Below are 16063 nucleotides of genomic sequence, written 5' to 3'. Positions count from 1 at the left end.
ACAGCAATATTTTGGGAAATATATCAAATGCAGGTCAGAAATACCTTTGCTAAATTTTATCAAGATCGGTTCAGATTTGGATATAGCTCCCATATATAATTTCGTCCGATTTACATTTTATTGTACACCAAACGTCTAATATTTGCCCAAATGGGATGGAATTTGGCACATGCGACGGAAGTGAGTCTAGAACCTAGTATGCCAAATTTGGTGAAGATCGCTTCAGATATAGCTATATATTTTTGTCCACCGCCGCCGTAAAATGCACTCTGTAACAACAATATTTGGGGAAATATATCAAATACAGCTCAGAAATACATTTGCTAAATTTTATCGAGATCGGTTCAGAGTTGGATATAGCTCCCATCTATAACTTCCTCCGATTTACCTTTGATTGTGCACCAAACGTCTAATATTTGCCTAAATGGGATGAAATTTGGCACTTACGACCGAATTGAGTCTAGAAGCTAGTATGTCAAATTTGGTGAAGATCGGTTCAGATATAGCTATAGCTCCCATATATATTGTTCATCCGATTTGTCATATTTGTTACCCACAGCCGTAATATGCACTCCGTAACAAGGATATTTAGGGAAATATATCAAATACAGCTCAGAAATATCTTTGCCAAATTTTATCGAGATCGGTTCCGATTTGGATATAGCTCCCATATATATCTTTTTCCGATTTCAAATTCAAATTGTGCACCAAATGGTCAATACAAGTCCGAATTTAAAAGATACAAATGCTTAGGCATATTTAGTCCTTTGAACTTTAGATAATAATTATAATCATAGCGTGTATGATTAAATTCTCCCATAAAAACTTTCAATTGTTATGTGGAGCTCTACTAAATTAGCAAAGTGGTGTAGGGTATCATAAAGTCGGCCCCGCCCGACTTTAGGACTTTCTTTACTGGATGAATGTGTCTCAAGTACCACGAAATGTCCCTTATTTTTAAGGGGAAATTATTTTTCAATTAGTTTGAAATTCGTGGAAATATTCGATATAATTTTCAACTTCATTCAGCGAGTTTTCCTCGGAACACCCACTGTAAAATGTATGTGCATACATACCGACATATGTACGAATATGTTATCAATACGCGATGGAGGCAAGGAAAAGAAACTCAACACCTATTGTCATTCCAGTTAAGCTCTTTGTTTACCATGGCATCACAAAGAGAATAAAATAAAATAAAAAAACAAATATGACATCAAAAAAGATTAATTTGCGGATTTGAATAAATATTAATGTACCATTAAATTGAAAACAATCAGAAGAAGAAAAAGAAAAATTGCGAAAAACATCAACAAATTCCCTGTGGATATTGAATAACATGGCATATGTAACGTAAATTTTCGAGATTTCAATGTTATGCTAATGAAACAAATTGGGATTTAAAGGACGTGGGTGATTTGTATGGATAAAGTTGTTTGTTTTCAAATATACTTATGTTGGAATATATACAAAAATAAAGTAGATTAAATTTGAATTTTCATAAAAATATTTTCATAAAACATTTTTCTCTTTGAAAAAATTTTCAAGCGGACAAATCTGAATTGCTCTCATGTAGTCTCAAAACGCACTTGAATTTTATGCGCACTTGAGATGCTTTAATGTTTTGCCTTTGATTTTCCCAATCCCAATCAGTTGTAACATTTATTTTCTTGGAATTTTTATTTTTTGTCTTTCACAATATTCCATATATTGGATTCTAATGAAAATCGAAGTTAGCATATATATGTTTTGAATTTTCTTAACAGAATTTTGATTATTTTTAGGCCTTGTTTAACTTTGTAAAACTTCATTACAAGAATAGGTGGGGGGAGGTTACTGAACATAAGACCGCCCCACAAGGCCGCCAATGGTAGACGACATTGCAAATAACACCTGGCAGCAGTGTTGTATATTTTTAGAGTAATATTTAAACAAATATTGAATTCTGTTTTATTTCGCATTTTTTTTTTCTGTTATTTAATTAACCTTCACCGGAAGAAGTGAAACACCGAAAGACCAAGACCAAGAGCACTTTTCATTATCACCACCCCAAAAGTTCAGAGATCTGTGTGAAGACAACAAAAACAACACAAAAGTATTTATTTTCATTATCATGCCAGCTAATGTACAATTTTTTTGTTGTTATCATCAACAATTCGGTGGCTGGTGTTAAATAAATAATGGGAGTTATTTGGGGTGTGGTGGAAATTAAAAAAAAAAAACAACAATTTTGAAAATAAAATTTTATAATTAAACTTAAAGATATTAAGTAACGTTAAAGGACCTTAAGAGTTATAGAAATCCAGTAAAGAAAGGTCAAAAGACGGGCGGGGCCGACCCTACATCAATATGCATATTTTGTAGAGCTACCCGTAACAAAAAATCGATTCATTGAGAATATATGTGAATGGGGTTTAGAATGGGGCTTAGAGCTGTTATAAATTGGAATCAGAGGAAAGAAATATGTGAGAGGTATTCTGGTCTTCTATGAGAAGACCATTCTATTCTTCTGTGAGAAAATTTTCAGGTATTCTAGAAGACCTGAATCTTCTATGAGAAGACCATTCTGGTCTTATTTGAGAAGACCATTCCGGTCTTCTATGAAAAAACCTTCGGTTCTACTAAGATATAACCTTTTGATCTTCTATGAGAAGATTTACTGGTTTTCTTTGAGAAGACCTTCCGGTCATCATTCTGGTCTTCTATGAGAAAATCATTCTGGTCTTCTATGAGAAGACCGTACTGGTCTTCTATGAGAAGATCATCCTGGTCTTCTATAAGAAGATCCTTCTGATCTTCTATGAGAAGACCTTCCGATCATCTATGAAAAGACCTTCCGGTCATCTATAAGAAGATCGTTCTGGTTTTCTATGAGAAGACCTTCCAGTCATCTATAAGAAGATCGTTCTGGTTTTCTATGAGAAGACCTTCTGGTTTTCTATGAGAAGACCATTCTGGCCTTCTATGAGAAGACCTTCTGGTATTCTATGAGAAGACTTACTGGTCTTCTTTAAGAAGACTTACTGGCCTTCTATGAGAAATTCTATCAACCTACTTCATTTCGTTCGGAAGCTAGTTGGATTTCCACAGACGGATAGACCGATAGACAGACAGACAGACGGTCGGACATCGCTAAATCGACATAGAATTTTATGCTGATCAAGAATATATATACTTTGTAGGATCTAAAGCGTATATTTCGAGGTGTTAGAAACAGAATGTCAAACTTAATATACCCTCCATACTATGGTGGAGGTTATAATAAATTTTGTAAAAACAGTGTTATTTCGGATTGTAATAATATTGAACACTTTGAACATACTTCGTTTGCATATAGTATCGAATTAAATATTTTCTTCATGATGTTATATCACTTAACAGTTTCCTATCTCAAGGTATAATATCGCATACCTGCTACATATTTTTCCAACATCTTTTCACTAAAAGTGCCGTATTAATTGATTTGCTTCACTGACAAATTGGTGTTAAAAATATATCGACGCAAAAGTGAATACTGTCTGTCGATATGGCAATAACAGTAGGCACACGCATCGGATGGGCATACATGGTATGGGTGTTCCTTCCTTGACTCTCCCATATGGTTGGATGCGGCAAGTTGAAGGAAAGACAAAAAATCAATCAATGCAGCATATACTGTGTTGCCTCTTCTGTAGCATAGGTTCCGCTGACAGGGAATGTATAAAAATAAATAAATTTTAATTACAATGTTATCATCGATGTGATAAAGTGAATAAACTTTTTTTTGTCGAATGACATGTAAGGCATGTGTTTTTTTGTTTTTGTAAAAGGTCGTCTCTGTGTCCAGACGAAAATCAGAGATTTTTATTTTTTTTTTTCACCGAAAGATGATAGGTTTGCCCATCATCCTGACCATATTTACTCGTTTTTATTTTATTTATTCAATTTTTATATTTCTTTTTATACATTTTTTGATTAATTTTGTTTCGTTTTGAATTTGCTGTGAAATTTTATTGTCTTTTCAAAGCTGTTCATTCATCCATTTGATTGACATACCCATTTCACACGGATTACCCTGGAAAGCCACATGCATTTCAGGCAAACCGAATAAATGAAAAATAAAAAAAAATACGACACCAGAGATAAAAATGATTTTATTTATCCGGGTTTGTTTATATTGGAAAAAAAAATTAAATGAGTGCGTCCACATGTGTGCAGCCGACAGATGCTGAGGCAGTCAGATCAGGTCGAAGTATTTGTTTTCAGGCTATCTGTGGCTATACAACACACAATATAAATATTTACCAAATGTACAATTGTTAATGTTCAACAAAAAATAATTATCTTGGCGCATTTTGCAAATGGATATTGACAAAAAAATATAAAAATATTAATTTGCAAAATTAATGTTTAAAATCATAATCATCATAATTTAGTTAAATATACCAATAATTATAATAAACAATATAAGTTGATATTATGTTCTTTATTTATTATTATTATTATTATTATTATTATTATTATTATTATTATTATTATTATTATTATTATTATTATTATTATTATTATTATTATTATTATTATTATTATTATTATTATTATTATTATTATTATTATTATTATTATTATTATTATTATTATTATTATTATTAATATATTATTATTATTATTATTATTATTATTATTATTATTATTATTAATAATATTATTATTATTATTATTATTATTATTATTTTATTATTATTATTATTATTATTATTATTATTATTATTATTATTATTATTAGTAGTAGTATATGATATAATAATAATTAATCATTGATATCCACAATTTTTGTTCATATAGTCCTTCGACAATTTACAATTACATCCTTGATGGACCTGTAAAAATAATCTTTAATGTTACTTACAAATGTTTCATATATCCCTGAAAAAAAATCTATCCAATTTGAGTTGATATTACATATACAGTGGATAATCGCCATAAAATCGGATGAAGATGTAGCCGATTTTCACCAAATTTAATGAACTTGCTTCTAGACTGAATTCTGTTGGTAATGCCACAATTCAGGTCATTTGGACTCATATTGGCCATTTGGTGCTTAATAAACATGAAATCAGTCGAAGATATACAGGGTGAGATGAAAAAACTGCAACCAACTTCAAACTGCTGTCATTTCTAAGCCACTCGTCTGACAGCTGTTAAATTTGTTCCAGTGACAGCTCATTATATTGTTTACAAGCGTACAAAGGCATTTTGGTGAGAATTTTCTAGAAAAAAAGTAATTCGTGATAGAATTCAAGCGTGATAGTGTGACGTCAAGGAAGTGGACGGAAGAAAATAGCAGCATCAGCAGAAATGTTTCGAAAAGTAAAGAAGCGACTTAATCGGAACCCGCATCGCAGTGGCCGAAAAATGGTTCGTGAGCTGAACATATCGCAATATTCCATTTGGCAAATATTGAAAAATGAGCTCGGGGTAAAGCTATTGAAATTCCAAAAATTGCAAGAACTTACACCGCAACGGAATGAAAATTGACTCCAAAGAACTAAAGAGTTCATTCGCTTGGCCGAACGTGCTGAACTGCTGAATTTGGATTTCTCCGATGAGAAAACATTCGTTATCCAGCAGTTTGTGTTCACTTGCCTAAGAGGTCAGCTGAAAATGTGCACCTTCGGTTGGCCACCAGAACTCAAGCGCCGGTCATGGTGATGGTTTGGGCCGCCATAACAGCCGATGGTCGCCCTTCGCTCATATTAATCGACCGTGGCATCAGAATAAATGCCGAATATTATCGCGAAAACATTCTGGAGGGTGTATTAAAGCCTTGGGCACGCAAACATTTTGGCCGCAGACCTACATTCCAACAGGACTGAATACCATCGCATTCAGCACGCGCCACCCAAGAATGGTTCCCAATTGCGGTTTCTCGCTTCACAATGGCCACCAAAGTCCCGGGATACCAATCCGAAAACAAGGTTGGCACTAAAAATACCAAAGTGTCGATCACCTGAAGTAAGAGCTTCGCTGGTAATGGGCCAAAATACCGCAGAGCAACATTCGGGCAGGGTTTGACCGTTTTATTGGCCGTTTGAAGGACATAATTCGTGCCAAAGGTGACGAATTCCAACAAATCTTAACTCATTCTAAAATTTGATACAATTTCCGACATTTTTTGCTTTCATTCAATAAAATTAAGAAAAAAATGTAAAAATAATGGCGTTTGACTTTCATCCTGTATATGGGAGCTATATCCAAATCTAATTTCATCTCGCTAAAATTTGGCAGAGGTAGTTACGAGCTCTAAAAAATATCTGGTACCAAATGTCATTGTTTTCTAATGCATATTACTATTGTGAGGGAATTAAAAACCAAATCAGATGAGACATATATATAGGAGCTATAGCTGTTGTGTTACGAATATAGCGCAACGAAGTTTCATCCTTGATGATTTTTGAAAGAAAAAATCCGCGAAACGTATTTTTGAGGGTTTTTAGAAATGTTTATATACATTTTCGATTATGTCCTTCACATTAAAAAAAACTTTCTTTCAAAATTCTCGATTACATTCGGGTCTTTTAAAATTTATATTTTTCTTTGAAAAACATTTGCTTGATATTCTGAGATAGCTTCCTTCAGAGATCTTGAAAATTATTCTTAAAGTAATCAAGATTATAGTCTACCTAGGTGACATCATTAATGATCCCTACTGGTCTTAACAACTAGTTCATTAAGAATATAATTTTAATTTTCAGAAAATAACGATTATATCCTTGATTGACTTGCCAAAACATTAGCGATTGCAGCCTTGATGGCGCTTTAGAAAAACTCGTTTAACATTTTTTTTTATTAATTTCCTTCCACTATTATAGACTTTATAAAATATCCACGATTATATCCCGGAAGATACTTGAAAAACGTTCTCAAAAAAAAAAAAAAAAAACAGAATTACATCCTTGATGGACGGCGAAAATAATTATTAAAAAAAGTCAACTTTTATTTCCTTGATGGTCCTTAAAAAAATATTTTTGTGGTTTCAAAATTATCAAAAAAAAAAATTCGCTATTAAAATAAACCAACCCATGCTTGGGCGCCATATAGTGTTCTATTTTATAAAACATCATTGCCTTCGTGAGGCATTTAATTTCTGTTGGTTTTCAGAGGTCTCAGCTTTTCTCCTAGAGGATGAAAATGATCTCTCTTTTTCCTCCGCTCAGAAATTCAAGAATGTTCTCCGCCTACCATACTTTTTTAATTTTACTCAGTACAAATTCTTATTAACTGGAATCTCCCTGCAACCCACCATATCACATATTGTTCATTACATAAATAAAATTTAAAAAACACATTTATTTAATTTATTTACACATTTATTTTTTTTTCTTTCTTTTTATTAATAATACTTTCACATTCTCTTCCTACTTTCTTTTGCAGACTATGTGGAACCTAACAACGAATACGCAGTATTGCAGCGAGGCTTTAATGCTAATTAAAAAAGTGCATCAAAACATTTCTTTTCACAACTTCTTACAATAATTATAAAACAAATAATTCAGAAGAACAAACGAGAACGAAACGTCACGACAAAAACAATATGATTAAAAACAATACTTAATAACAGAGAATCAGTGCCAAGCTGAAGCGGGCCGAGCAATTTCAAATAGAATTAAACGACCTCATTTTTAAACTCGAAATAGTTACTAAAAATAGTTACGTGGACTAGTATTTAGCTGCTACTGCCGCTAAATACACATCCTTGTTTGTTTTGTCTCTCTCCCTCGTCTCTCGCCTCTCTCACTCTCTGTGTGTGTAGACAGCCCCTTAGCACAAATGTCTTATCACGGCAAATCGCAAACGCATTCCATGCCCCATCCACGCCATCGCCGTCCCCATTGTTGTACAACAAAAATACCAAAGAGACAGCATCAGTTACAAATGCCCGCCTTTCAGATGTTACGCTTTCTCCTGCTGTTGGTCTGCTACAGTTGTCATCCGTCCCAGACTCGAGCTGCTGTGGAGTATAGCGCCCAGCTGAGTCAGTGTTACGACAAAGCATATGGATTTGGAGGTTACCATTTATTTAATGACTCGCTAGCGCCGGGCAACCAGTTGATATGGGATTCGGTTAATGGCACGGGATTGCTGAGGAATGGCAGTGAAATATTGAGGACTTTGGCACAGCCGGAGGCAACGACGGCACCGGGTTGGAAGTGTTGTTGTTGGAATGCAACGAATTCGGTAAGTAGAGAAGTGGGTATGGGGTGTGTGTGGGTGCGGAAAACAAATAAAGATAAATGATTTTAATATAAGTTCGAAATTTTTATTCATAAGTTGTGTATGAACATATATACATGACAGCCAATTCAAAACTATCTTTTTTTTTTTTTTTTTTGAATCCAAAATTGTGCCTTTAATAATTTCTCTATGAAATATTCTGTAAAAAAGCACGTTTTTTTTCTTCTTAAAAAAATCTCGAGTGTGGTTCCAATAATCCAAAAAAAAAAATTCTTCAAAATCCACATTAATGGCTTTCATAAATCTCCAAAAATCTCCAAAAATCAATGATTGCGGATCCAATATTTCCCAAATTAATATTTAATAAAAAATTCTTCAAAATCCTCGAATTGGTATAATTTCCCTTTAAAGTGACCCGTAAAATTGTCGATTATGGTTTTAAATGGTACCTCTTTATTACAATTTTTCAAAAGGGTTTCAAAATTAAAAAAAAATATTATGTTCAAATCCACTTCTTAGAAATCTAAAAAAAATAAAAAGAAGTGGAAAAATATCATTCGGATTTGCCGACAAATGATATACCCTCATATTTGAGGGTAGTATTGGAAATGTGTACCAAGTATGAGAACCGTACTAAATGGAGGTGGTTTCGGAAATGTGTACTATAATTGTACGAAAATTGCTAAATGCTACCAATTTTGGTATTCGGTGAGGGGGTAGTGCTGAAACCCTCAATTTTAATATTGACAATTGTTCGAAAAATACCAAATAATACTAAATTAAGTATTAGGTGAAGGAATAGAGGTTAAATCCTTAAATTGGATATGGATGTCGCTGTTACTGTCTGTGGTTGAGATATGGATGTGGTTTTGGATATGCGTACTATAATTGTTCGAAAAGTACTAAATGGTACTAAATTTGGAATTGGGTGGGATATTGAGGTCTCCGTTGGTATGTGGAATTGAGATATGGATGTCTACTAAAATTGTACGAAAAGTACTTAATTGAACTAAATGGGAATCTGGGTGAAGGAATCCCGAAATTTGATTTTGAGGTCTCTGTTGGTATCTAAGTTTGAAATATGGAGGTGGTTTTGCAAAATCGTGCTATAATTTTGGGTTTTTGCAAATTTGAAGTTTAAAGTTATGAAATATTGATGACTCTGTTCGTATCAGGTGTTTAGACATGGATGTGGTTTAAGAAATGTGTACTGTAATTGTTCGAAAAGTGCTAAGCGGTACTATATTGGGTATTGGGAGCAAGGAAGGTGCTGGTAATCTCTGATTTGATATTGAGGTTTCTGTTGATATCTGGAATTGAGATATAGTGGTGATTTGGAAAATGTGCACTATCATTATACGAAAAGTACAGAATGATACTATATTTGGTACTGACTGAAGGGATAGGGCTGGGATTGAGGTCTCTGTTGGTATCTAGAATTGAGATATGGAAGTGGTTTTGGAAAAATAATAAAAACTGTAAATAGTATGAAACGTACTAAATAATACTTACTTTGATTCTGGGTGCATGGATATGTCTGGAATTCTCAAATATGATATTGAGATCTCTATTGGTATATGGAATTGAGATATCGAGGTGATTTTGGAAATGTGTACTTTCATTTTACGAAAAGTACTAACTAGTACTAGTTTTGGTATTGGGTGAAGGTATATGGTTCAGATATGCTGGTGTTTTCGAAAATGTGTACTATAATTGTACGAAAATTACTAAGTGCCACTAAATTTGATATTGGGTGATAGGACAATGCTGAAATCCTCAAATTTGATATTAAGGTCTCAGTTGGTAGCTGAGAGATATGGCTTTAAAAATGTGTACTATAAATGCTCAAAAAGTAGAGTAGATCTGGAATCCCGAAATTTGATATTGATATGTTGGTATACGGAATTGAGATGTGGATGTGGGTTTGAAAATGCGTACTATAATTGTTTGAAAAGTACTAAATGTTCCTAAATTTGGATGTGGGTTTATTGTGCAAGTATATAATACCCTCCTAGGTAATATTCAAATATTCAAGTAGGATGTATGATGTGTTGATTACAAAATTTTGTCATACTGAATAGACTGTGAATTTTGAGTACCAAAAATCCCTATCAATAACTATTGGAACAAATTAAAAATGTTAAGGTGGATTTTCCGCTGACGAAGTAACGGAGACTCTGTATAGGGGTGGTACCACAAGAGGTGGTCTGATGTATTCCATTTTTCTAGCCGATCTTGTGTTAGTATAAATATTCGGATGTATGAAGTAAGGAAGGAGGATCGGTTGCTTATTTCGCATTTTATGAGTCTTTTTACTTTTTTTTATTCGAAATTTTCACTCTTTTTGGAGTGGACCAATATATCCGATCTTCACAGCAGATATTGTTTTATCTAACATGTTGGGATGTGATTAATTTCAATAGAATCTGATGCTTATTTTGCATATTATGAGCATTGGGAATATTCTACCAGATGGAGTGGGTCCATATATCCCATCTCTACACCAAATCTTGTGGAAAGATCTGATTCTTATTTCACACGGCTGGACGAACATCCCTAGATCGACTCTAAATGGGTCTGAAACGTTCTTTGGATGAGGCACGCTTTGGCCTTATGAAATTATATATTCCCTCAGCAGCCATATGGCTGAGAGTTGATCGAGCGAGCTAGTTCCGTGCATTCGGGTCGTTTGTATGAAAATTCAGCGTATGAGTGATATGAAATTTATAAAATCACTCATACGTTTAGGAGCTGGTGTACTGAACTAGCATGAACTAGTTTTACACAATTCTAACTGAGAGTATAACAATAATCAAGGGTGACGTATACGTAACAGTAAAGTGTTGTGATTATTTTAGCCACATTTTTCAACGGAATTGTCTGAAAATCTTTCTGATTATTTCACAACAACACAACACCCCCCCCCCCACCCCCACCTGGAAAAGAATTATCTATATAGGACCACCATATTGCATAGGCCCCATACAACTGTACCCTCCGATATTCGCTATTTGGATGATTTTGGCGACATTTTTTGCCGAAATTGTTTCAAATTTCGTATTAAAAGCTCGTAATGGGTACTACAACCTATGACAAAAAATTGTCTGCGCAGGTCCATGTCTTCGTATAGCCTCCATATAACGATTTTTTTCAATTTTTTAATTTTTTAAATTCCTTCCAATGGGATCTTAATGGAGGGAGGGTATTAAAAATTCGACCCAGCAGAACTTAGCTGGTTTTTTTACTTGTATACATTGGTTTCATAATAGCCATAGCGTATGAACTCTTATTTCTGTTTAAAATTTCTTGTCATAAATTTGTAGGAAAATATGCTATTCTTTCAGCAGAAATTGTACGAAATTTTGTTGCTCTTGTTACCGTTAAAAATTCAACAGAGATACGATAATTTAATTAGACTTGGCATTTTGTGATACGTACTCGGAACACTGCACAATAAGCTGTACAGAAGCATATTGGAAACAACCGTGCAAATGTGAAACAATAGAATTTTGGTTGCATGGAGATAGTGGATGTTTCATTAGAAAAGAGGGAACCATTCGAAAGACGCACATGCATATGCTCAAATACATTGAAGTACCGATACTCAAATTACAAAATGAAAGAATGAAAATTTCATTAATGAAGAATATCATATTACGAAATAGCTACAGGAACCATATATTCCGAGGACGATAAGAAATAACGTTACAAAATTTTTCCCAAATTCCCAGAAAACAGGAAAGTAAAATTTTTATTTCCAAATAATTACCATCCATTCTGGTTTCCTTTAAAAATAGCTTCGAAAATTTAATACTCAAATTTCGGTGGATGATAAGGAAAAAAAAGGTTAAAATAAACATTACAATTCCAAGAAACGAGAGTCTATTTTAGTTTGTATTTTTGAAGTAATCTCTTTTCGATACTTTTCAAACCAAAACCATTTTCGGCAATCCATTTCATACAAGTGGGCAGGATGTACATTTTTTAAGGTGATAAGGGGTTATTGCCTTTTCCCAATTAATGCCGCCTCAGCCAAATTCTTGACATTCAAATTGACTTACGGGAACTTGAGGAAATGAAAACGCCAGCATACACAGAGATGGGAAATGGAAATCGATTACTATCAAATATCTCTTCCATTTCGGCCAAAACTTGCTAGGAATTTACCAAAAACACACTCACGATGTTGTATGTAAAGTAACGTTCGTCGAAGACTTTTAACCTTTTCGGTATGTGTATTGGTGTTCTATTCAGTGTTCCGTAGAAAGAAAAGGCTATAGGCAGTTTATTTCGATTAATTGGGAGAGGGAAAATGACTATAAGGCGTATAAGTGTTGTCAGAACGTATACGTAATATGGTTGTCCGAATATCTTAAAAAGACATTTCCAAGAATATTTTTTTTAAAAATTAAGTTGTTAAAATTTTGAGAATGACAAACTCAATATACCCTCCATACTATGGTGGAGGGTATAAAAATAATAAATAAATAAAATAATAATTTTATTTATCTTATACCCATTTTCATACATTTCGGGTTGCCTTTTCGATGCCTCTAAAATCGATAACATTTTATTAATCCACACAAAAGTAAGATAGATGTAAATTTTAAGCTGACAACAGGCAATACCCTTTTCAAATTAATGCCGTAATAAATCTTACCAGTCAGGAAAAACGGAAGTCGATTACCATCAACATCTTTTTTTTTCCGCTTATGCCAACACATTCTACGAATTTACTAAAACATTTACACAATGTTGTACGAGTATGAAAAGAAAGATCGAAGGTTTTCATCCCACTAACCATGCCAAAAGGAATCCTATCTTTCATCAAGAAAACTTAACATTTACTTCTTGAATGCCGATATATGGCATGGATTTACAAATTAATTAAAGTCAATAAAAATCAAGGGTCATACGCAACCTCTGTTTGATTAAATCGAATAGGCTTATCAGACTATGGTGCGTATGAGCGATGACACAACTTATACGTCATTATTGCCAATTTTTTCCAGGGCGTTATAAGAAAGGAATGACTATTACTAAGAGCCTCAATCATTCTTTACAAGAGAATATATATTATTTTTATTGATTTTTAACCTTTAACTGTGGAAGTGAAATTTTTGAACATAGTTTATGACGTGGTGGCAAATTTTACTCCATTTAATTTTATTAAAAATATGTAGTATTTTTTCAGTTATTTACATGTTTCTTTAAGAAAAGATATTATATTTTTTATTAAGAAAATATAGAAAGAATGTTTATGTCAAATAAAACGTGTGCTTTTTATAGGCAAAGAGGAGAAACTTTCAACAATTTTTAAAAAGAGGTAGAATTTACCTCCTCCTCGTTAGTTAGAGGTTAGTGAATATTTTTCCATACAGTTTTTGAAACAGAATCGCATTTTTTATAGAATATTTTTTTTAAGAATAATAATCAAGCCATAAAGTATGTAGATTTATGATTATATTTCTCAAAGGCAAATCGGAGTTTCAAGGACTATTGTAAATACAATCATGGTTTTTAAGGATATTTTCTTGAGGGGCTTTTTGAGAAAAAAAAATCTCCAATTTTAAAGGACATTTTTTAAGGACTTCTGGAGCCACAACATTTATGCTTTGAAGAATTTTCAAAGAGAGCTGATCAAGGAATAACGTATATATTTAAAAAAAATATATATTGTCAAGGCTCAACAGTCCATCAATCGTGGAATTTGTGTACCCTCAACCATATGACTACAGAGGGTATTAATCGTTTGATACGACCAAAACGTACCTTATCCAAATAATGATTTTATTTTCTATTAATTCTCTGAAATAAATCAGTTTCAGGATATTTGAAGTCGATCATGAGGTGTCTGTCCGTCTCGTTGTCTGCGCACGATAACTCTGGAAGGGAGTATCCAATTTGGTCCAAACCAAAGATCATAAATTTTGTCTCAACTTTGGACGTTTAATATTTTCATCAGTACTATGTCATATTTTAAAAGGGGCAATATTGACCCACTACTTCTGATCCCCCCACTTCATGGCTATTCAAAATGTTGGCCCCGTTTTTTTAAATAGCCATGAAGCTCATAAAACGCGAAATGAACATTCTATTGAGTTCAAACTCGTCACATCCTAATATTTTAAATAACGCAAGATTTATTTTGAAGGTGGAATTTATCGGACTACTTTTTCTGGTACCTCCCCCAAAGGTTTGACCAATTAGGAGGGTCATAAGATGCATCTAGTTCTTAACACATGAAAACATGATCTGATGTTAAGGTGGTAGATAGCGCCCAACTCTTTCTGGTACTTCTCTCATCAAGAGGTTAAAATCTTACAAGAAACGCTCATAAATTGCCGAATAACCATCCGATTAATTATTACATAAAGCGAATAGTCAATCCTAGATACCAACAGAGACCTCAATATCAAATTCCGGGATTCCACCCAATACCTATCTTAAGTCCATTTTGTACATTTATAGTACACATTTCCGAAACCACTGTCAAATCTCAAACATAGTTACCATCAATACTCTAAATATCAAATTTCAGACCTATAATCTTTATCCTTTCACCCAATAACCAAATATAGTACCAAACAGTATTTTTTGTACACATTTCTGAAATCAACTCCATATGTGCAGGCAATACCTGAACAGGGACTCTTATAGCAAATTTCAGTTTTCAAGTACTTCCTGATCATTCAATACCAGATTGTACCAAATATAATAACCTTTAGTGCTTGTAGTACACATTTCCAAAACCACCTCTTCACAACAACCTATCATCAACAGGGACGCCAATTCAAAATTTTAGCTTAACCATAAACTAAATTCTTCCAAAATTAGTACCAGAACAAATTTTGAAATCGCCTGTTCATATCAAACTTATTTTCCAACCTTGATTATCATACCAAGTTTCAAGTTTTAAAGTCTATCCGTTAATATAGTACCAAGCGGTACAATTTTAAAATTTTGGTACCATTCTAGAACTTTTCGTAGCCCAAAATTTTGAATTTCCAAAAATCCTTTGGTATTTCTATTCTGTAATCCATCAGTGACTCTCATTCTAAATTATTAATGTAGCTCATTCCGAGACTCTATATTTTCAGATACTATATATTCCAGATACTATTTTTTTTCGTAAGTTTTAGTACTATTCGTACCCTTTTAGTACGAATTTCTATAAACCCAGCATGATCACACGTCTAATTACCAAAACTGACCCTCATGTACAATTTCAAGATTCTTGTTTCAGTCGTTTCTTCTGGGCGTCGAATGTTTGAAAGCTTATGAAAATACCTATCCAACAAGTGGTCACATGATGGGGTTATTTATAAGCGGTTCGGAAGTTATAATCAAATTGTCGATTTTTTCGACCCGGATTTTTTATAAAACCCCCAAAAAGTGGGAATATGTCCTTTTTTATGATGTCAAAGAAAAGCTGACATTCTTACCATTACAAAATTCTATAATTTGTGCTAATATCTTTTTCGGGTAGGTATTTTCATAAGCTTTCAAAAGATACCTATATTCTCTATATCGGGTAAGTGGATCCAGGTCTAGACCGGTTTTAAACCCGAATATTCGGGTGAAAAATATGGCGGTCCCGGGTCCATCCTCTTCCAAAAACATAGTTTCCCGGAATCAGGGTAAAAATACCTACCTCTGGAACAAATTTCGAAAAAATAGAAGAGTGGACCGATATATTTTATCTAAGTACCAGATCTTGAGTTTATAAAAATATTTGGATGTGAGTAATTTTATGACAATCGGTTTCTTATATCACATTTTATAAGAGTTATAATTATTCAACATTTTGACCTTTTATGGGGGAGGTACTTGATGGTGTAGACCGATA

The 16063-nt window shown here is 33.3% G+C and overlaps 1 protein-coding gene across 1 annotated transcript in view; it reads left to right on the top strand.

The window, feature by feature from the left end:
• Window positions 1-16063, top strand: part of LOC101893701 (lutropin-choriogonadotropic hormone receptor) — an 88468-nt gene that overhangs the window by 45854 nt on the left and 26551 nt on the right. The window contains exon 2 of the mRNA XM_005183998.4: window positions 7414-8217. Within this exon, the coding sequence (XP_005184055.1) occupies window positions 7810-8217 (408 nt within the window). The 5' untranslated portion in view covers window positions 7414-7809. The remainder of the gene's footprint in view (window positions 1-7413; window positions 8218-16063) is intronic.

This window comes from Musca domestica, unplaced genomic scaffold, assembly GCF_030504385.1.
Source record: "Musca domestica strain aabys unplaced genomic scaffold, Musca_domestica.polishedcontigs.V.1.1 59, whole genome shotgun sequence".
In the NCBI taxonomy this organism is placed as follows: domain Eukaryota; kingdom Metazoa; phylum Arthropoda; class Insecta; order Diptera; family Muscidae; genus Musca; species Musca domestica.
Note: the sequence above shows the minus strand (reverse complement) of the source record. Positions and strands in the feature narration are given on the sequence as shown.